The 23118-nt window shown below is 48.7% G+C and overlaps 1 protein-coding gene across 1 annotated transcript in view; it reads left to right on the top strand.

Moving 5' to 3' along the window:
* Positions 1-23118, top strand: part of SMG1 (SMG1 nonsense mediated mRNA decay associated PI3K related kinase) — a 2768248-nt gene that overhangs the window by 763573 nt on the left and 1981557 nt on the right. Inside the window, exon 27 of the mRNA XM_069647131.1 lies at positions 20469-20616. Within this exon, the coding sequence (XP_069503232.1) occupies positions 20469-20616 (148 nt within the window). The remainder of the gene's footprint in view (positions 1-20468; positions 20617-23118) is intronic.

The following is a 23118-nucleotide window of genomic DNA, read 5'->3' as shown; positions in this document are numbered from 1 at the left end:
TTCGTCTTCTACCCCGAGGTCGGGCTTCAAGAAGTGCTGCGACTGTGGTTCCAGGATGTCGCTTACGGACCCGCACAACGTGTGCCTGTGGTGCCTCGGCAAGGACCACGCCACCGATGACTGCGATGAATGCCAGTCTTTGATGTCGAAGGCCTTGCGGGAGCGGAAGAAGCTATCTGTAGGTAGGGTTTCCAAACCCTGTAAGTTGAAATCCGCGGGTCTTTTGACTGACAATTCAAGGGGCGAGACTCCGCGTCGGCGTAAGTCCAGGGGGGTCTTGGTCCCGGAGTGGTTCCCGCCATTCCTCTGCCTCTTCTAGGTGCAGTCACCGGTTGCCTTCCTCATCCCAGGACTCCCCCAGGCAGTGGGTAGCTTGTCCCAGCAAGCATTAATCTCCGGAGGAATGGGACGCGTTTCGCAAGGAGATGATTTTCGAATCAGAGGGCTCTGTTCCGTCCGCGCCTTCGAGAGAAGCCAGCAAGGAACGCGCTAGGGCCACCGTTCACACGTCTTCGGGCTCGGGCGGTCGGCGCAACCATGGCAGACAAGGTAGATTGCTCTAGCCATGCCCGCTCCGGGTCCCGGTCCTCGACGCCCTCGAGACCATTGGAGCCTGTAAGGCCTTCTAAGAAGGCATTGATGCAGTCGGCGCCATGTCTGTCGAGGTGCTCTCTCTCGAGGTTCCGCCTCCGAGGAAGTCATGGACACAATTGGCGCTGTGGCCGTCGAAGGACACGCTCGGGGCTCCGGCCTCAAAGCCTTTGGCGCCTCGCTCGACGCTGATTACCTCGGCGCCTTTTGAGGAGGCTTTATCTGAGGTGCCCCGGAGACCGGTGGAAACACAGAGGAAGACCCCAAGTAAATCAGTGAGGCCTGTGTTTGGACCTTTTTCTGTCCCCTCATCCAGGGATTTATTCCAGCCTTTGGATTACATCTCAGAGGTGGATGAAGGCTCAGATGTGGAGGGGTTTGTTCCTCCTGAGGTTCCTGATGACCTGTTATCTGGTCATAGCCAGATGGAAGACCTGTGTCAATCTTTACATGACGCCAGTGGTCTGGACAACTCTCCGGAGGTGGAGTTTGGCAGGCCTGAGCCGGATACGCACGCTGAGTCATCGTACAGGCATCTCATGTCGAGGGTGACGGAGTACTTGGGGTGGTCTGCTCCACCTGTGTATTTTCTGCAGGATGACCTGACAGATATTTTGGACCAAGGTCCAGCAACTGACCCGGTGCCTCCATTTCATATGGCTTTACAAAGAAGGGTGGCAGCGGCTTGGGCTGCTCCGGAGAGTCTCCCGGCAGTGAATAAGTCGCTACCGAAAAAATACCGTGCAGCCAGTGGCGAAACCGGCTACTTGTCTTTGCACCCCACTCCGGAGAGTTTGGTGCAGGCAGCTGCGGCCCCAGCAAAGCAGGCTGCGTACCCTACCATCCCTCTGTGTAGGGACGACAAGCGCTTTGACGGTTGGGTGAAGAAAGTGTTTTCATCTGGGGGTATGGCTTTAAAGGCAGCCAACTCTGTTTGTGCCTTGGAAAGATTCACTCACACTCTGTGGAATTGTTTCTTTGGCGGCTGAACATATTCCCAAAGGGGAAGAACGGGATGGTTTTCTTGCCCTCGTTAAGGATGGCAAGGATGCCATGTGTGAATCCGTTCGGTCGGGTCTGGACGTGGCAGACTGTGACAGCTGGTCCATGGCAGCGAGCACCATGATGCGCAGGTTTGCGTGGTTGCAGAAGTCGGGGGTTTGCTCCTGATGTACAGTCCCGGCTTCTCAAGATGCCCTTTGATGGTGACCATCCTTTTGGCAGCAAGGCTGACAAGAGTCTTGAGAGGTTGCAGACCTCAAAAGCTGCAGCAAAGTCGTTGAGCGCTGCAGTATGTCAACCTCTGCCTTTTCGTCCTAGGGGACAGCAATGGAGGGGAGGTTCCTTTCGATACTTGGTAGATCGAGGGAAGCTGCCAGTCAAAGGGGCCAACGTAGGAGTACCAGAGGTGGAAAACAAGGTACTCGAGGTGCCAAAGCCGCTCGGGCAGTTGCCTCTTTGCCCTCAGGCACTGTGTTAGGCAGAATCCTGTGCACTTCCCTTAGGGAGCATTATACAATTAGGACTACAGGTGAGAGCAATAAATCCCCTTTGGTTTCAGTCTGTACTACAAAGATTTAGTTGGTAGCTGTGGCTGAGCAGTCAGACTTATCTCAAGAGGGAGATGTGCAGTATTCAGGGTTTACACAATAGGCCTACAGTACTATGGCACAAGGAAACACTGACCAAAGCTTTGTATTTAAAAAGTATATATATATTTATTTTATTCACTTCTAATAAAACACATGTCACAGTCATCAAGCAAGTTAAACAAGTCAGAGGAAAAATATACACACTCCCTAGTTAAATTGTAGACCAAGTGAACCAGAGTGAAAACTGAGCAAAAAGGCACAGTGAAACCCACACACAAGGGATACTCTTATCAATTTCTCAAAAGGGAGGGAAAGCACAAGTTATAGAGAAATGGCTTCTTACACACCCTAACAACACTTCCCATAAATGTGTGAACCAGATTAAGCAAGACAGTGCATCAGTATAGGCAATACTTAAATGAAAACTGAGCAATATGGCATTTCACAAGGTTTACAAAGGGGAAGAAAAGGGTAGTTATAAGAAGTAGGTGCACCAACACAATTCTAGTTGAGAATCAGTCTAAAGAAGGCAGTTCTAACAAATGTAGCCAGAGTCAGTAGGCCTGTGCCAGAGTAAGTGGTACAGGGCAAGGGCCCAGGAGCAAAATGTTCTTGTAGCTGCAGTCAAGTCTTTGGTTAACGATTTTGAAAAGGTGGATGCAGAAGTTGAAAGACAATTTTTAGAGAGGTGGCCAACCCAACAGGTAGGTAAAGGATTTAAAACACCTTTTGTGCTACCGCGAAGAAAGGGCGGCCTGGCGGAACAATGTACCTTTCAAATGAAGAAGTGGCTCTTGCGGTGCCGGTTGTTCCTCGAGTTCCTGCGATCGAGCAGAGGAAGAGAGGCTCTCTTCGTGGAGGAAGGTTCGAGTTACTGCACTGCCAAGGGATGAAACCAGCCGTGGTGCTGCCCGACGAATAAAAGGTACGCTCCTTTAAATTGCGGTCCGGGTGGACTGGTGCCTGGCTATACGGCCTCCGAGTATAGGGTACAGGAGATTCAACCAAGGCAGTTCCGGGAAGGTGATTGGCAAACTGGTTGGCCCCACCAGCTCAAGGGAAGAAGGCTTTTGCAGATGAAGATCTTCTCTCGTCGTGTCGCGAAAAGTGGTGAGACGCTGTAGCAGGGCTTCACCGGTGGTTGTCGTTGCAGATGTCTTTGGCTTCTCTCCTCTTCGGCGTCTTAGTTCCAGTGGCGACGTCTTGCTCTTCCAGTCCTCAGGACCCTGCTTTTATGCAAAAAGATCCCCATTCATACAGCCTAGCTGTCACTCACACAGTGGAGTGGTCATCTTGGCGGGAAACCCTCCAGCCTATCAGGGTAGAGTGCGACATGGGTTGCTGAGGCAACCCTGTCCAGGGGTCCTACTCCTCCTCGCACACAATGGATCCACCCCAGACTCAGTGGCGCAGAAAGGAGGGCTTCTCGGCAGAAGCCCGCCAAAAGGACGAACAAAGGATCCCCGACCTGGGTTAGGAGTTTAGAGAAAGACACGAGAACGAAGTTTATATTAAAGTTCTGGCAAATAAAACCTACCGGAGTAAAGTTAATAAAATACACCGGTGGTATGTTAGAGGCTGTCAGAAAATGTAATAGCCTCGAACAATGGGAAAATCCCATAGGGAAACATTTGCGGTCGAATATTTACGGTAGTAACCACTGCCACCAGCCAGAAACTTTTTAGAGAGGGACTGTACGGTACCCTCTCGAAAATGAGCACAAGGGGAAAACTATTAACCCTTTCCAGTACCTCCATAGTAAGATGGTTTGTACTGTTTTAGTTCATAAAAATTGACTAGTAAAGTCAATTGGGACTTTACATGCCCTGGGAGACAGTAGTCGGTCCCAGGGTATGGAGTCTGTTTGGGGGTCGCTACGACACCCCTGTCACTGCACGGAGGGTGCTGTGTAACACATGTGAATAAAGATGGTTCCAATGGAGGGGAGAGAAACTCCATAGGCATTGAACACAAAAATAGCCTAGAACACACATAGCAAAAAATGCCTAGGAGTGGGAAAGAGAGTCTCACTCTTAGCAGGAGAAATAAAAACAAACCCTTCAAATCCAGCAAAGCTGCTGGGGGACTCCATAGGTAAGGGAAATTAGCCATAAAATGAGAATTCTACCTAACACACTGCCACAGCCACTTTAGCTCAGCCACTTCAGCTCAGTCATGAGGCCATGTCCCATGGTTCGCCGGTTGGGGGGAACGCTGGCGCAGCATCTGGTACAAAGGCATGCCTTTACTTCAGATGTGTGTGTTCTGGAGATCATAGCCCACGGCTACTGTCTTCCTTTCTGGCAGAGGCCTCACGACAATCCACCGGGAAAGCTCTTTGAAGAGTCTGGATCTGTTCCTTGCGCAGGAAATCAAATCCCTGCTGGAAAAAGGCACCATAGAACTGGTGCCTGTAGCGGAGAGGAACAAGCGATGGTATTTTCCAAATTTTTTGATCTCTAAAAAAGACGGGGGATTGAGACCCATCATGGACTTGCGTGGTTTGAACAAGCTCCTCAGGAAGGACAAGTTCAAGATGGTTACTCTCTCTCAAGTCCTCCAGGCCCTTCAACTTCAGGACTGGTTGGTGTCTCTGGACCTCAAGGATGCTTACTTTCATGTGCCGATTCATCCCAAGCACAAGTACCTGAGGCTCGCTGTTGGCGACTCGCATTTTCAGTTTCGGGTCCTGCCGTTCGGATTGGCTTCCCCCCCAAGGGTCTTCACCAAGCTCATAGTGGTGGTGGCAGCATATCTCAGGAAAGGGGGGATTCATGTCTACCCCTACCTGGACGATTGGTTGATCAGGGTGCGCTCTCACGAGCAAGTTCTGGATCATCTGTCAGTCACCTGCCACTCTCTTCACAGGCTGGGTTTCTCCCTCAACTTAAAGAAGTCCCACTTGACACCTACCCAGTGTCTCCAGTACATTGGAGCAGTGCCCGACACATCCTTGGGGCTGTGTTCGCCTCCCCAGGTGAGGGCTCATCACATTCTGCAGATGGTGCACAAGTTTCAACATGCCCAGAGTCTCCTGGCGTTAGAGTTCTCGAGGTTGTTCGGCCTCATGGCATCCTGCATTCTACTGGTGCCAGAGGCCAGGTTGCGGATTAGATCTCTGCAGTGGGCTCTCAAGATGCAGTGGTCGCAGTCCTCCGGCAGGATGTCGGATCCCGTTCAGGTGCCGCCCTCTGTCACCCAGGATCTTCTGTGGTGGGCCGTCGAAGGCAATCTGATGAAGGGGGCTCCGTTTTGGCCATCCTGGCCGGAGGTAACTATCCTGACGGACGCATCCCTCACGGGATGGGGAGCTCATGCCAACGAGTGGACATCGGTCGTTGGTCTCCGGAGTCCAGACTTCATATCAATCTGTTGGAGCTGAGGGCCGTCAGGGTAGCCCTGAAGGCTTTTCTGCCATCTGTACGGGGGAAGAATGTCCTGATTCTGAACGACAATACATTGGCCATGCACAACCTCAACAAAAAGGGGGGGCAGGGTCTCTCCCACTGTGCAGAGAGGCGATGCAGCTCTGGTTCTGGGCCATCCAGCAGGCTATTTCGGTATCGGCAGTTCATCTGGCCGGAGACGAAAACGAGGCAGCGGATGCTCCGAGCAGGCAGAGCACGGTCTCTCACGAGTGGGAGCTGGCTCAGGAAGTTCTCTTGGAAATCTTCGCCCTTTGGGGGACCCCAGAAGTGGATCTCTTTGCCACCAGTGTCAACCGGTGGTGCAAAAGATTCTGCTTGCGTTAATTTCCTCTGAGGAGCCTGAGGGGACGCGTTCGTAGTGGAGTGGTCCGTCCCATTGCTATACGCGTTTCCTCCAGTCCCCGTCATTCCGCAAGTGTTGCTGAGGTTACAGAGGTTTGGTTCCCGAATGATTCTCATTGCTTCGGCATGGGCCAGGAGATCGTGGTACCTGGACCTCCTCGACATGTCCATCTGCCCTCCACGCCGTCTTCCCTACCGAGACAATCTGCTCTCACGGGAGTCGGGTCGGGCTCTCCATCCAGAGGTCAAGTCTCTCAACCTTCATGCTTGGTTTCTGAAAGGTTGAGGTACAAGGATTGGGACCTCCCTGAAGACGTGATGGAGGTGTTGCTCTCGACCAGAAGGCCAGCAACAAAATCCTTGTACCGTTGCCGTTGGAGACGGTTCTGCGACTGGCACAGGGTACAGAATATGGATCCTTTTCATTGTTCAATTCCGGTGGTTGTCTTTTTTGCTTTCTTTGGAACACAAGGGCCCGCAAGTGGGTACCATTAAAGGTTACCTGGCAGCTCTGTCCATATTTAAGTGCTAATCTGAGGAGTGTTCTTATTTTAAGATTCTTTTGATTTCTCAGTTTCTTAAAGGGCTGACAAATGTGTTCCCACCATCTCCTTTCCAGGTACCGTGATGGGATTTGAACCTAGTTCTGAAATTCCTAATGGCTACTCAGTTTGAGCCCTTACATTCTTGTCCTTTGAGACTGTTGACATTTAAAACTGTATTTTTGGTTGCGGTTACTTCCGCTCGCAGAGTGAGTGAGTTGCAGGCACTCTCCGACAAGCCACCTTTCACAGTGTCATTAGGACAGGGTTGTCCTTAGGGTTTGTCCTTCTTTTCTTCCGAAGGTTGTCGGATTTTCACTTGAGCCAGAAGGTAATTTTTCCGGCGTTCTATTCTCCTCCACATCCTGGTAAGGAAGAGGAGGGGCTCCATAGGCTGGATCCTAGGAGAGCTTTGAGCTTCTATCTTTCACGGATGTCCCGGTTCAGAGTGGAGAATCAGCTATTTGTGACATACGCTGGGAGGCGTTTAGGTCAAGCTGTTTCTAAGCAGAACTTGTGCCGATGGATCATCTTGACAATCTCTGAATGCTACCGTCTGGCTGGTCAGGACCCTCCGTTAGGCTTACAGGCCCATTCTACTAGGGGTGTGGCTGCCTCTACTGCTCTGCAGAGGGGTGTTCCCATTCGTAATATCTGTGAAGCAGCCACATGGGCCTCTGTCCATACTTTGGTAAAACACTAAAACACTACTCCCTGGATTCTATTCATGGGCAAGATTTAGCCTTTGGTAAGGCGTTCCTCTATTCTGCAATTTGATTGGGCATTCTAAAATTCTAAATTCTTGTCCCACCTCCATACGTTGGTACTGCTTTGGGAGTCTGTTATAGATGTGGAATACGTCGGAGGACACAATCCCCTCGAAGAACAAGTCACTTTCTTACGGTATTACCCAATTGTTCCTTTACAATTGTTCGAATGAACAATTGACCGAATTTAAAGGGTCACAATTGACCTTTTCACAATTGACCGTATATATATTTCAAAGGGTTTGTGTCCTCCGACGTATTCCTTATCTTTGATAATACGTTTCCAGCTTGCTGGCCTCGGAAATTTTTTCTGTAGAGGGCGCTGCGCGTCGACGTCCACCGAGTCGATGTCCCTCGACGGCCACCGTATCGGCGCCGACGTCACCATGCCCATAAATAGCCACGCGCTGCGTCCGTTGCTCAGTTCCGTTTTTCCGTGCTTCGTGGGGCCTCGGAAAGTCGTTGCTCAGTTCAGTCAGGTTAACTATCTATTTCTACTCGAATATACCTTATCGTTCTCGATGGCTTCTTCATCAGAACCGACGACGCCGCGATCCAGCTTCGAGAAATGTCGAGACTGTGGTAAAAAAATGTCAATAACGGATCCACACAAGATCTGCTTATGGTGCTTGGGATCCGAGCACCATTGTTCGGAGTGTGAGGACTGCATGTCTATGACGGCGAAAGCCTTGAAGGAGCGCAAGGGGAAGCTCGAGAGAGGTAAGTCAACCAAAACCTCCTCGAAAGTTTCGTCAGCTGAGTCGAGGCATTCGTCTCCTCGCCGTCAAACATTCCCATTCTAGATCTCGAAGCAGCTCCCACCATTCGTCGAGATCAAGACGCTCAAAAAAGAGACGTCGAAGGTCCCATTCCTCGTCTTCTGTGTCCCCAGAAAGGGTCTCCTGTCCCACTAAACACAGTTCTCAAGCTGAGTGGGAGGAATTGAGAAAGAAAATGTTAAGCGTCTTCGAGAACGCGGCCTCGACCCCCTCGAAGACAGCTGAGGGTGATACCCCGGGTGAAAAACCCAAAAAATCAAAACGCCGCGAGTCTCTGCACCCGGCGAAACATTCCACCCGAGAGCGCCATGAGCCATCGGGTAAGAAGGCACCGTCTTCGACGCCGTCGTCCAAGATTCCTTCGCACGGATCAGCGCCATCGACGCCGTTGTCGAAGGGTTCCTCGACGCATCGGTCGATCGACTCAACTCCATCGTCGACGCCGATGAAAGAGAGGACCAAGGCCACTCCACAGCCAACTGATTTCAAGGGCCTCCGGCATGACGCTGAGACAGTCGTCGATGCCCTCGAGTAGGATCCCGATCCTCTCGAGTTCTTAGAGACCCCTTCCAGTTTTTTCAATGCCGTTTTCGGCGCCTTCGAAGCCTGTTACATCGGCGTCGACGACATTGACGTTTTCTCGTCCAATAACGAGTTTAGCTCCTTCTGCCTTAGAGATGGCTTTTACTTCATTTCAGAGGTCAGAGTACCCTGGACTTTCTTCAATTTATGAAGAGGCGGAAGATTCTGACCAGGAAACATTCGTGTTACAGAGGACTACACTGCCTATTGCAGAGGATTTCACCTCTGAGGAAAGAAGGGTGAAGGACCTACAGGAGTCACTACATGAGGCAAGTGGGTTGGACACTTCCCCAGAAGTAGAATTTGTTAAGCCAGACCCAGGGGAACATGCCGAAACACCCTATAGAACCCTGATGGCAAGAATTATTGAGTTTATGGGTTGGTCTGCGCCTTCACCAGGACGACCTAACAGATATATTAGACAAAGGCCCACAGTAGGACCCGGTGGTCCCCTACCATGCAGCCTTACAAAGGAAAATTGCATCAAATTGGGAAACTCCCGAAGTTATCCCTGCAGTCAATAAAAGATTGTCAACCAAGTATAGGGTAGCGGCTGCTGACCCCGAATACTTATCAAAGCACCCGACTCCAGAGAGCTTGGTGGTTCAAGCGGCAACTTCATCTAGCAGTAGGACCGCTTACCCTACTGTCCCACAGGATAGAGATGACAAGAGGTACGACTCTATGGCGAAGAAAGTTTTCTCTGCCTGTAGTATGGCGTTGAAGTCAATCAACGCCACCTGTACACTCGCCAAGGTTCAGTCACACACTATGGGAGTGTGCTTCATCAGCGGCTGACTGCATACCCCAAGAAGAGGAAAAGGAAGCCTTCCTTAACATTATTAAAGATGGCAAGGATGCCATGTGCGAATCACTTCAAACGGGCATCGATTCAGCTGACAGTATCAGCAGGGCCATGGCGGCAAGTACAATGCGTGGTTGCGAAAGTCGGGCTTTGCTCCAGATGTACAGGCCAGACTTTTGAATATGCCTTTTGACGGCTCTTCATTATTCATTAAAAAGGCTGATGACAGTCTGGAAAAGTTAGACTTCTAAAGCAGCAGCAAAATCTTTAGGAGCTGCTATCCACCAACCTTCTTTTCGCCCCTCAGGAACCTCTGGAAGAGGAAAGTCCTTTCGCTATTATTCCGCATTCGGGAAAGGCAGAGGACAGCCGGCTCAAAGAGGCCAAAGGAGATCCACCCGAGGTGGACGGGTCAAAAGTACTAAGGCCGCCGCAGCAGCAGCAGGTGCCTCTTTACCCTCGGCATCTGCATCAGCAGCCCCCAAACCACTCTGAGGCCTTTCCACAAAATACACCTGTAGGGGGCAGGTTAACTCGCCATCTGACGGAATGGCAGGCTATAATGTCAGATGCTCGGGCATTGGAAACAGTTGCCCAAGGTTACTGCCTACCATTTCTACACATTCCTCAGAGTCATCCACCGGGGAACAGCTCTCTGAAAGTTTCAGATCCGCTCCTCTTACAGGAAATTATAGACCTGCTAGAGAAAGGTGCCATAGAACCGGTACCTGTAGCGGAAAGGAACAAGGGCTGGCTGCTACTGCCATTTGGGCTGACCTCTGCCCCGAGGGTCTTCACCAAGCTGATGTCGGTAGTGGCGGCGAGTCTAAGGAGGGAAGGGATCCACGTCTACCCCTACCTGGACGACTGGCTGATCAGGCCTGCATTTTCGGAACAGGCCCAGGCCCAGCTAGATTATGTCTGCCACTTCCTTCAGACTGGGCTTCTCCCTCAATTTAAAGAAGTCACAGATGATACCATCACAGATACTCCAGTTCATTGCAGCAGTCCTGGACACTACCCTGGGAAAAGCCTCGCCACCAGAGGTGAGGGCTCAAGATATTCTACAGATGGTCACCAAGTTTCAAAATGCCCAACGTCTCCCAGCCTTCGACGTTTTGAGGTTGCTAGGCCTCATGGCATCCTGCATCTTCCTTGTGCCAGAGGCTCGCCTGAGAATGAGATCTCTTCAGTGGGCACTGAGGTCATTGGTCGCAATTCTCAGGGAGAATGACAGATCTCCTCCGGATTCCGGACAAGGTAGCCCGCGACCTTCAATGGTGGGCCTATCCAGCGAACATCTTGAAGGGAGAACTGTTTTGGCAACCATGGCCGGAGATAACAGTAGTCAGACGCCTCACTCACGGGGTGGGGAGCCCATGCCAACGACTTGACCATCAGCGGTCGTTGGTCTCCATCGGAGTCCAGACTACACATCAACGTATTAGAGCTGAGAGCAGTCAGACTAGCGCTGAAAGCTTTCCTGCCATCAGTACAGGGGAGAAATGTCCTGATAATGACGGACAACACGGTGGCCATGCACTACCTCAACAAAAGAGGAGGCGTAGGATCACTGCCACTGTGCAGAAAGGTGATGCAGCTCTGGTTTTGGGCAATCCAAGAAGGAATCTCTCTATCGGCTGTCCACCTAGCCGGAGCGAAGAACTTGACAGTGGACGCTCTGAGCAGGCAGAGCACAGTCGCCCACGAGTGGGAGCTAGCTCAGGAAGTCCTTCAAGGGATCTTCACCCTTTGGGGAACCCCTCAGGTGGATCTGTTCGCCACAAGCAACAAGAAGTGCGATCTATTCTGTTCAAGGGAATTTCCCTCTAGAGGAGCTCTAGTAGATGCGTTCATAGTGGACTGGGAGTTTCCACTCCTTTACGCGTTCCCTCCAGTCCCTGTTATTCCTCAAATGATCAGGAGGTTGAGAAGATTCCGGAAAACCATGATCCTAATTGCCCCGGATTGGGCCAGGAGGACGTGGTACCCGGACCTTCTAGATATGTCCATCTGTCCTCCAATCCGTCTTCCACTCAAAGAGAATCTTCTCACGCAGAAGGGAGGTCAGGTTCTCCATCCAGACACCAGAACCCTCAACCTTCACGCTTGGCTTCTGAAAGGTTGAGGTACAAGGATTGGGATCTCCCTGATGATGTCATGGAGGTTTTGCTTTCGGCCAGAAGACCGGCAACAAAGTCTTTATACCGCTGCCGTTGGAACAAATTTTGCAGCTGGTGTAGGGAAGAGAATATCGACCCTTTTTCATGTGGTACACCAACAGTGTTATCGTTTCTGCTCTACTTAGCAAACTCAGGCCTTCAAGTGGGCACTGTAAAAGGCTATCTTGCAGCGCTTTCTATCTTCAAGCGCACTGCGGAGGAACCATTGTATTTCGAAATTCCTCTAGTGGTACAATTTCTCAAGGGACTAACTAATGTTTACCCTCCAAAACCATTCCAGGTTCCCTTATGGGACTTAAATTTAGTCTTAAACTTCTTAATGGGCACTCCATTCGAACCACTTCACTCTTGCGCGCTGAGATTTCTCACGCTTAAAACTGTCCTATTGGTAGCACTAACATCTGCTAGGAGGGTGAGCGAGCTACAAGCCCTCTCCTGTAAACCCCCACATACAATCTTCCACACGGACAAGGTTGTCCTACAGGTGAAGCCTAATTTCCTCCCAAAGGTGGTTTCTGAATTTCATGTTACTCAGAAAATTACCTTGCCTTCGTTCTACCCTCCTCCCCATCCGGGGAAAGAGGAGGAAAGGCTACATAGGCTGGACCCTAGGCGAGCTCTCAGCTTTTACATCAGCAGAATGGCTTGGATCAGGCAAGCAGACCAACTGTTTGTAGGATACTCGGGTCACAGGTTGGGACTACCCATAACAAAACAAACCATCTCCAGGTGGATTATTTTGGCCATCATGGAATGTTGTAGACTAGCAGGGAAAGAGCCACCCCAAAATCTCAGGGCTCATTCAACCAGAGGTATCGCAGCCTGGACGACCAAACTGGGGTCGAGTATTATGGAGATGACGAGGGCCAGGATGAGGAGGAGGAAGACGAGCCGGAGGTCTATAATATGGACTCCCAGGTTAACAAGGAACCACAGGTTTCTGACTCACCTATAGATAACTAGCCCCTTCTAAATCAGGTCTTGGCTAAAGCTGCAGAGCACTTCCACATAGATACGCAGGGGGCACAGGAAGAGAGGGACTTTGCAGAGGAGCTAGTGGGGGACAAAAGACCCATTGCTCAAGCCATTCCTATTCTCAAATCAATCCAACGTAGAATTGATCCTTCCCTTCTCAATCCTAATCTCACTAAGACTGTGAACCCCAGAATTGAGAAGATTTTCAGGGCCGCCCAGTCAGACCCTCTTTACATAAGGGGTCAACTCAAGCCCGACTCCTAACACCAGAAAGAGAGCGGGGACACCTCTGTCCTCATCGGAGGCTCCCCCAGACAAGGAGAGCAAAAGAATCTACGGTTTAGGAAGAAACGTAGCCTCCACTTTCCCTTACCAGGCAAGGATCGCCAACACCACCACTCTGCTGGCAAGCTATAATTGCCACCAGTGGGAGCAGATAGCTGCTCTCATTGACTCCGCACCGGAACCACTAAAGGGTCAGTTGGCCCAGATCGCGTCGGAGGGTAGAGCCGTGTCCGGTTGCATTCTGAAGACAACCTTTGACGCGGCAGATAATGCAGGCCTGCTCATAGCAGAGAGCACTGTCATTAAAAGGCACGCTTGACTAAGACAGTCAGGGTTTAAACCGAGACCCAGGCAACCCTTATTGACATGCCGATGGAACCGAATGTCTTGTTTGGCAAAGCGGTAGAGGACGCACTGCAAACTGACAGACTAGTATGATACTCTAAATCCCTAGGACAGTTGACTAATAAGCCCACTAATCAAAGGGGGAATAGTAATTTTCGCCGCTCACGCGGACAAAATTCCCAGAGGGGCTCCAATTATTCACAGGGACAGGGGTACATCATGGGGTGGCAACCAGCAGACTACCCAAAGTTACGGCAGAGGTAACAAGAGGGGCCGTGGTAGAGGTAGAGGCAGCCCCGGCAGAGGCAGCCCCGGCAGAGGCTGCGGTACGCTTCCCGCAAAGCAGGGACGTTGCGCTCAGGGTCCCTTCCCATGCATCTCCAGTAGGGGGCGAATTTCCAACATCACCCAAGCATGGGAAGGGATCACATCGGATAGATGCGTGCCGTCCACAGTGTCTGCAGGATACTGCTAGAGCGCCCCCGCAACCACACTCCACGTCAAAGATACATTCACTGGACCACCAGAAGATCCTCCTCGAGGAAATCGTCATCTTCTCGCAAAGGACGCAATAGAACTCGTCCCGGGCAACCAGGTAAACTGTATCCAACTTACTTCCTTGTGCCAAAAAAGATTTAACAATGCGCCCAGTATTAGACTTACGCCCTGCAAACAAGTATGTCGAGCCCCAAAAATGTTGCATGACTATTCTCCAAGAAGTAATCCCCCTCCTAAAAAGGGGGGTGTTAGGGAGAATTCTCATTTATGGCTTATTTCCCTCACCTACTGAGTCCCCCAGCAGCTTTGAGTTTTTTTTCCACTTGGTAAGAGTGAGAGCTTTTCCCCCACTCTTACCTGTGTTTTGCTATGTGTTTCTACTTGTTTTTGTGATTGTGGACTCTGAAGTACACCACTTCAGTAGCCCCCTTCTTTTTGTGTCACACAGCACCTTCAGTGCTGTGGCACAAGGTATTCTTTGAGACTTCCCTCGACTCCATTTCTGAGATGACTACTGTCCCCCAGAAAAGGGTAAATTTACCATTAACTTTACTTAGTCAATCTACCACAGATCCCGTACACCCCATCTTCCATGGAGTACTGGAAAGGGTTAACTCGTATCCCTTTGTATCTGTACCTCCTAGAGCATTGTTTCGCTCTTTTAACATTTAGCCTTGGCTGGTGGCAGTGGTATCTACCCTAACTTTTCTACCGCGATTATATTAGATAAACGTGGTACTGTTCTTGGCTATTATATTGGCCTCGAATATAAACCCGCTTGACCACATCGTCTTTCTCTTGGCTCCGGTTGGGTTTATTCGCCATTTCTTTTTGTTAAAGTCCTTCTTGTGTTTTACTTTGCGCGGCAAACTAGGTTCGCCTTCTTTGTTGACTGTCTTTTGGTGGGCTGAATGTGAGGGAGGGGTGTAGTCAACCCCTGCACAGGGTATCCTAGGAAACTCAAGTCGCACTTTGTCATGATTGGCCAGGTTAGTTGTCCGGGCTGGACAACCCCCCTGCTGGGTGATTGACAGCCAGGCTGCGTGACTGGGGGTTTTTCGCATAAAAAGCAGGTCTCTTGGGCTAGAAGGCTGAGTCGCCACTGGAACTACAATGAACGGAAGAGAAGCAGAGAGAACGACTGCTGCTGCAACTACCCCATCCCGGTGAAGCCCTGCTGCAGTCCTGAGCTATCTGCCCTTCAGCGATTCAGAGAAGATCCAGTCCGGAGTCGTCTTCCCTTGAGCTTGGTGGGGATAACCAGCTCATCTTCTACAGCCAGAGGATCCTCTTCCGTGGTCAAAATCGCTGCACACTGCTGTAGTGGTCCGAATAGCCACCTGAAGAGCCTCTCCTGTTTTTAAGGAGCGCACCTTTTATTCCTTGTCGCTGCTGCCGGCTTCATCCCTGTTTGGTGCAGACCCGCTTCAGACGTCCTTCACAACGAAGCTCCAGGAATCGTGGGTCTGCGGGAAACCAACAGGAACAACTGCCAGGGCACCAGCTGCATCACTGGAACAAGGTACTGTGTTCTTTTGAGGAAACTGGTGAATCCCTTTTTCTTCATTTCCAAGGCTGTCTTCCCACTTTTGATTCCGAACATTGACAATATCGAAGTACTTTTGGCTATGTTGAATCGTGAACTGTCTGACCGTGTGATCTTCGGCAACTGGCCCTGGTGTCTTTCGACCCTGGCTCCGGCCCTTTGACTTTTGACCTCCTGATTCTGCCTGCCTAACCAAAATATTGCCTGTGAATTTTGCCTCCAACTCCCTAGTGTGTTTTTGCCCCGGTAGCATTTCATGTCACGGATACGTGTTTGTTTAGTAGACCGAACTGTCAAAAAGTGATCGCAATCGTATTCGCTGTAACGTGTTTTATTCCTACCATCGGTTAATTCAAACACAGGTTACTTACCTTGAGACTTACTGTACAAAGTGAATTGGTGTGTTTATAACGAATGGTTTAAAAATAAATGTACTTATATTTTTCTACCTGAAACCTTGAGTCAGTGTTTGCTTGAGTCACAGTAATTGTGGTCCCTTTGTGTAATCTCTGCTACTGCTCATATACTCTTGAGATGAGCCTGGCTGCTCCGCCACTGCTACCACTCTGACATAATAGTACAGGCTTGTACCAAAGGTAGAACTTGTATTGGCACCTGTAGTCTTAATTGTGTGTAGTGGTCCCTAAGGGCACTGCACAGGAATCTGCCTAACGGGGGGATTGCATGGCAACATTGGACATGAAAGATGCCTATTTTCATATTTCCATGTTCCCAGCGCACAGAAGATTCTTGCGCTTCAAGGTGGACAGTCGGCACTACCAGTTAAGGTGCTGCCCTTCGGTATAGCCTCGGCTCCAAGGGTATTCACCAAGGTACTGGCTGTGGCGGCAGCGCACCTGCGCAGGGAGGCAATCCGGGTGTACCCTTACCTGGACGGCTGGCTCATCACGGGGGAGTCCCCAGTAATTTGCAGATCAAACATCCAAAGAACGATCGACCTCTTTGAATTGGGTTTCTCTATCAACGAGAAAAAAATCAAGCCTGGTGCCAAGCACCTCCAAGCAGTTCCTAGGAGCTGTAATAAACACTTAAGATGGGTTGGCCTTTCCATCAGAAGAAAGATTTCGGAATCTACTACTGCAAATTCCTCTATCATACCGGTCGCCAGATAAGGGTGTGCAAAGTGATGTGTTTGCTAGGCATGATGGTGTCATGCATTTAGCTGGTCCTCCACGCGCGCCTGCGCATGCAACCCGTGCAAGAATGGTTGGCGAAACAGTGGTCTCAGGCAAGTGGTCAGTGGGACGATCTAGTGGTCCTTTTGCCAACCCTTGTACAAGTCTTCACTGATGGACAGGAGAGAACCTGTCCAAGGGGAAACCCTTTTACGATCCAGAGGTACAAGCTGTAGTCACTACAGACGCGTCCCTGTCAGGGTGGGGAGCACACCTCCTCCACCACATAGCTCGGGGTCTCTGGTCTCACACAGTGGCGAAGAATCATATCAATCTGCTAGAACCCCACCTGTTGAACCTGTCAGTACAGATCCTAACAGTACGACAGCAATGTTTTACATAAACAAACAGGGAGGGACTCGTTCGCCAAATCTGTCCAGGCTTGCCCAGAAAACTTGGACATGGGCACTCAGACGGAACATTTATCTGTCATCTCAACATGTTCCAGGGGATCTCAATTCACTAGCAGACGCTTTGAGCAGAGATCCCCTCTGAGAAGAACACGAATGGTGTCTGCACAGAGAAATCGTAGAAGATCTCTTCTCACAGTGGGGTTTCCCCACTATAGACCTATTCGCCACAAGCGAAAACAGACCATGCCCAGGATTCCCATCCAGGTTCCCCCAGCCAGACTCCAAGGGGAACGCCCTGTGGATGAACTGCTCAGGGATGTTTGCCTACGTTTTTCCACCAACTCCTCTCATGAGGAAATTGGTCAACAAGATGCACAGGGAATCGATGACGCTCATCCTAGTTGCTCCCATGTGGGCGAGACAACTGTGGTTCCCACACCTGCGCAGACTAGCAGCCTGTGAACCCATCAGACTCCCGTGCTGGCACAACCTACTATCCCAGCACCAAGGTCAAACAGTGCATCCTCAACTTGGCTCGATGAACTTGGCAGCATGGCTCCTGAAGTCAGAGTTTGGACATCTCAACTTACCACAGAGGTGCATGGACATCCTAAAGGAATCTAGGAAACCAAACACGAGGCACTGTTATTTTGATAAATGGAAGAGATTTGTTATCTGGTGCCAGAATAAGCAAATCAACCCGGTTGATTGCACTCCTTCCAATATTGTCACCTACATGCTCCACCTGCTGGATGCAGGGTTGGTATTTAATTCACTCAAGGTGCACCTGGCGGCACTGTCAGCCTACACCACCTCCAATAACAAAGTTTTGTGGTGGAAAGTACCAGTGGTTAAAGCCTTCATGAAAGGGGTAAAGAGACTCCACCCTCCAATTTCAAACCCACCACCCGGATGGGACCTTAATGTGGTGCTTGCTAAGCTCATTGGTCCACCCTTTGAACCCATGCATAAAGCCAGTCTCAAACACCTGACCTATAACTGCCTTCTTAGTAGCCATTACATCCATAAGAAGGGTCAGTGAAATTCAGGCTCTGTCAGCGCAGGATCCTTTCTTTACTTTTCATATGGGTAAACTGGTTCTACAAACACACCCTAAGTTCTTTCTAAAGTCCACTTTAACCAGTCCATTGAGCTTCCAGCCTTCTTCCAAGAACCCAAATGCTCTGCTGAGGTGAAACTACACACTCTAGATGTGCGAAGAGCGGTCCTCTACTATGTACACAAGACCAAGCCGCTAAGAAAAACAGACCAACTGTTTGTCTCCGTAGCTACAGGCAGAGAGGGAGATCACGTCTCTAAGGGTGCCATCTCCAAGTGGATAGTCAATTGTATCCAGCTATGTTACTCCCTTTCTGAAAAGACTCTGCCTTTTACGCCAAGAGCCCACTATACAAGAGGCACTGGGGCCACTATGGCTTTCATTGCAAATGTACCCCTTGACACCATTTGCAAAGCAGCTACATGGAGCTCTATTCACACTTTTACTCAGCACTGCTGCATTGACACTCATTCCAAGACAGATACTCAAGTGGGACAAGTGGTTCTAAGACACCTGTTTGCTCATGACCCTTCTCACATCCCACCTCCTTCTAAAACTGCTTGCTAATTTATGCACAGCATGTGTTCTAAGCAGATTCCACAAGCCTCAGAAGGGATACATTACTCATAGTAATCATATTTCAAGGGGATTGGGTCCTCCGACGTATTCCATATCTATGACAGTAATCACCACAGCTGTGCTGTACCGTCATAGCTGTACCGTCATAGATATGGAATACGTCGTCGGACCATCCCATCGAAAGAACGTTACCAGGTAAGAGTAACTTGTTATTCTGATGCTTGTATCTGCTTAGATTCACATTCGCCCGCCTTTCCTCCCCTCTGAGATAAGGCGCATGGATGCTTTTAGTCTTATTTATCTGCTTGTATAACCTGTACTCGCGCTACTCCTCATGCTACCTCATGTTAGAAAAAGTACAATCTGAGGGTCATGGTATCATGGGTACAGTGGATGTCACACTAGGGATAGTATTACTGGCATGCCCTGTGTCAACGCCCATATTCGAGTTTTGAAAAACAAACTAATACTCTGCAGCTTCAACTAGATGTCGGCCTATGCACAGCATGTGAATCTAAGCAGATACAAGCATCAGAAATACGATTACGGTGAGTAATGTACTATATATATATATATATATATATATATATATATGGGGGTTTAGCGTTGGGAGGGGGGGAGGGTTTTGCGGGTGGTTTCCCCCCGCATATATGTTACAATTGACCTTCACAATTCGGTCACTTGTGAAAAGGTCAATTGGAATAGTTGTAAAACGAACAATTCGTATACAAACTTTCTTACATGGTAACGTTCTTTTGATGGGATGTTCCTCCGACGTATTACACATCGCACCCTCCCAGCCTGCCCCTCTACAGAATTTCTTATGCAATTGCAGCTTATGTTTCTGCAAGGCTTTCTGTAGTCATACTGGCAGAAGATTGGTGCCACACGTTCTGGGAAGACACTACAACTGAGGCTACGGGCGTCATGCGATCTACATATAACATCCGGTGATGTTGGCGCTCAACGGAGGACCTCGAGGGACAGCGTATAGACGTCATTGACGCAGGACACAGACGCCGAAACTTTTCCGAAGCAGCACAGCTGTGGTGATTACTGTCCTAGATGTGGAGTACTTCGGAGGAACATCTCATCGAAAGAACGTTACCAGGTAAGAAAGTATCTTGTTCTTCTCACTACTTTCGGGAAAAAGTATCTCTTAAGGTGAGACAAGGGTTCTTGCCTAAGGTGATGTCAGAATTCCATATTTCTCAGGTGATCTCCCGGTGTTCCATCTACCTCTGCACCCCTCCAAGGACTAGGACCGTTTTCTCTGGTTGGAAACAAACAAACATAGTGTTAAGCTTCTATGTAGCAATGATAGTGGAATACAGAATAACAGACCAGTTTGTAGCCTTCTCCATTTCCAGATGAGGCCTAGCTGTAGCAGACGATTTCACAATGGGTCAAGTATGCTAACATACTGCATGCAAGGAATGGCCTCCTGGCATCATGGCCCTCTCTTCCAGAAGGGGTATCCTCCTCTACGACTCTGCAAAGGGGAGTTTCAGTAAGGGACTGCTGTCGGGCCGGGCCACAACCTGGCCCTTGCACCGTATGTTCACTAAACATTATAGCCTGGACATAGCCCGTGGGGCTGACGCTCGCTTCCGAAAAGCGCTCTAGCAGAATGTACTGCAATAGAGCTTTCTTCCCGCCACAGTTATTTCTACTGCTTCGGCATTTTTTATGAGGAATCTGCAGGAGAAAAGGAATCCATTGAAGGAGAAATTACAAGACCCCCCACCACTATCTGGCTTCAAGGCGAATCGACAGCTGAGTTGAGGTTGACTACGCCCCCTGTCAATGTTTTTTCCGAGCAGCTGAACCTGAAAGAGGTTATCTATCTGATGAGGAATGTGCGGGAGAAGAATCCATAGAAGGAACATAACGGTAAATTATTTCTCCTTTTATCTGGAAACCCTTTAGAAGACATGTGTGAAACACTTTAAATGATTGCCTTTATATGAGAATTGATTGATTATTCTACTTTTTTTTTTGTTTTTGTTTTTTTACATAGACACAAAGAAGCTTCTTCCAAACATGCTTAGTCCAGATCCAAGAGAGCTTCAAAAAGCAATTGAAGTGCAATTGCTCAGAAGTTCTGTATGCCTAACCACAGCTTTCGAACAAGTAGAGGATGAGCAGAAGTGGCAAACTATCACGGAGTAAGCATTTTTGTTACTGTTACCTAGGATTTCTGTCTTTTAAAAAATATATGTATTCTGCTGTAAAAAGAAACCTATTTCTTCCAAATGCATGAAGTGCAATTCTTTGTAAGCTCACCTTTTGTTTAGTTAAACATTTTTTTTACAGTATGCTACTTTGGAAAATTGGCTTAATAATGTTAATGTTATACGTTTGTTTGCTTTGTGTTGAGATGGATTTTCATAATCAGCCCTATCCACTTTGAGAGGCCACCATATTCTTTTCAAAAGGGAAAGACGCTCCTGTCTAGCCAAACTCTATTAAGATAGTGTGAGTGAGCAGTAAGCTTAATCTTCATAGAGCGGTATAGGGTTCAGATAACCACCCACAAAGCACTCTTAATACAAGTTGGGTAGAAAATACCACTCTTAGCAATTACAAACCAAGGGTAACTATTACATTCAAAATACACAACTATTATACACATTCACTTTTGCGGTGCTCTAGCTACAGACCACCAACGCTTTACTTTTGAACACAATACTATCCAAAGGATACTGTAGTATAGCACATGAAAGAAAAAGGTAAGACATTATCAAATTATTCAACTAATATGTAGGATGGCAAGGAGTTTAAAACACAATACATAGCCTTATATAAATAACACACTAGAACTCTTAAAAGTCCATCCCTAGTTGGAAAGGACGGGCCCATTGCCCTTCGTCTCCAGTGGTGTTAGGACGTAAGACTTTTAAAGCAGTCTGAACAGTCACTAAGTGTTGGCAAGGGCAGCAGGCAGTTGTACGTGTTTCAAAGTCGAATAAGAATATTCTTGGGGGACCCTCTCCTAATTCAACTAACCTATGGTAAACCCAGGAGAAGGTCCTTCACTAATGACGGTCAGGCAAGACCTAGGTAGGGCAAGGACGTGACGCCCACTAAACCTTATGGAGGGTGGGGGTGGTAGGGACATGTATGTTAACTCGTGCTCCCCAACCCCTATACTTGGGTATCACTATAGAAGCTCCTGAAATCGCTGCCCCCCCCCCCCCCCTTTGCTCTGTCTTGGTTCCCGTTAGAAGTGTCTACGAGTCGCTGGTGCAGAGGACACTTAATTTTGGTGTCGTGAATTAGGTTCGGCTAGTCACCAGTTCTGAGCTCTGGCAAAGCAGTTGCTAGTAGTGGAAAACTGAACATCCCTTGCACAACGAAGAAAGGACCACTATATTGCTGACTGCCTCCAAGAACTCAACGGACATGTTGCAGGCGGTTATCAGCAATGGCCACTGTGAAGTCGACCCGGATGGTGGAAGAAAATACTCTGGTCTTTCAAGGCCCCTTTTCATGATGGGCAGCTGATACTGAAGCAAGAGGCCTCTTGTTTCATGTGTCAAGGCTTTGCTGAGTCCGATCTTGGGATGGTGTCCAATACAGCGAGGTAGACCATGAGGAAGCTAGTCTGCTCACATGATTGATCCAGGACACCTCTGAAAGCTTCAAGAGCAGGACCCACAAGCAAGGGTTGAGACTAATTGTTCCCACCACTTCAGGAGTGGAAGCACTGATGAAGGCCTTCTGGAGATAAGCAAGTGTTTGCCAGGACGGTTGAACAAGATGGTGGATGTAGGCTATGCAAGATGCTCCTTCTTTCAATTTGTGGATCCAACTGTGATCTTGTGAATGCTCCGAAATGTCGTGCAAGTTCTGCTTTTAATCCAGATTCATGTTGGAGTTGCCTCGCTAATGGTAAGGATCTGCACCATTCCACCTGGCAAAGGCCAGCTAAAGTAGAAAGAGTGGACGACACTTCAGCTAGAGCTTGCAAGACAAACTAGGGTCGAAACCCTGTCCACAGCGCCTAGGAGTCTTTTTGGGTGCGCCTTTCATCCTAGGTTTCCTAAGGTTCTGCTTGGCGTGTATGATAAGAACGATATAGAATGTTTACCTGAAATTGCTTGTGAAATACAAGAAGTTGAGACTGACAAGTGCTTGGCTTCTCGGTAGGCTTCCTCATAGTGGGTTCACTTACATTAAGGAGTTGCCTAAAGTTCAAATGAAATGTTTCAAAAAACTTCAGCAGGCTTTGATAATGGTGGTCGGTCATTTTTTCGAAAAAATGTCGAATGACAATTTTTTCACAAAAATGTCGGAAAAAAATGTCGAATTCCGTTTTTTAAAAATTATATATTTATTTTGAGGTTCGGGATAAAAAAATGGGTAAAATAAAAAAGGGGGGTTGGGGGGAGAACCCCCCCCCATTTCGGAAAAATGCATTAAAAAAAAAAATTCGACATTTTTTTTTCGACATTTTTTTTCGAAAAAATGACTTTCGACATTATTGGTTTCGAAATTATTACTATAAACCTTTGATAATAATTGATCTTAAAGTTTGGGAATACTCTTGACTAATATTCACAAAGTTTAGAGACCACACAAAGGATGAGTCACTTGGATCACCTATGTGAACGACTCCCTTGAAAACATTATGGTAACTGCTTTTGCTGGCATGATACATTTTTCCT

The sequence above is a fragment of the Ambystoma mexicanum genome, chromosome 2q (genome assembly GCF_040938575.1).
Source record: "Ambystoma mexicanum isolate Mex_15411 chromosome 2q, UKY_AmexF1_1, whole genome shotgun sequence".
Lineage (NCBI taxonomy): Eukaryota > Metazoa > Chordata > Amphibia > Caudata > Ambystomatidae > Ambystoma > Ambystoma mexicanum.
Note: the sequence above shows the minus strand (reverse complement) of the source record. Positions and strands in the feature narration are given on the sequence as shown.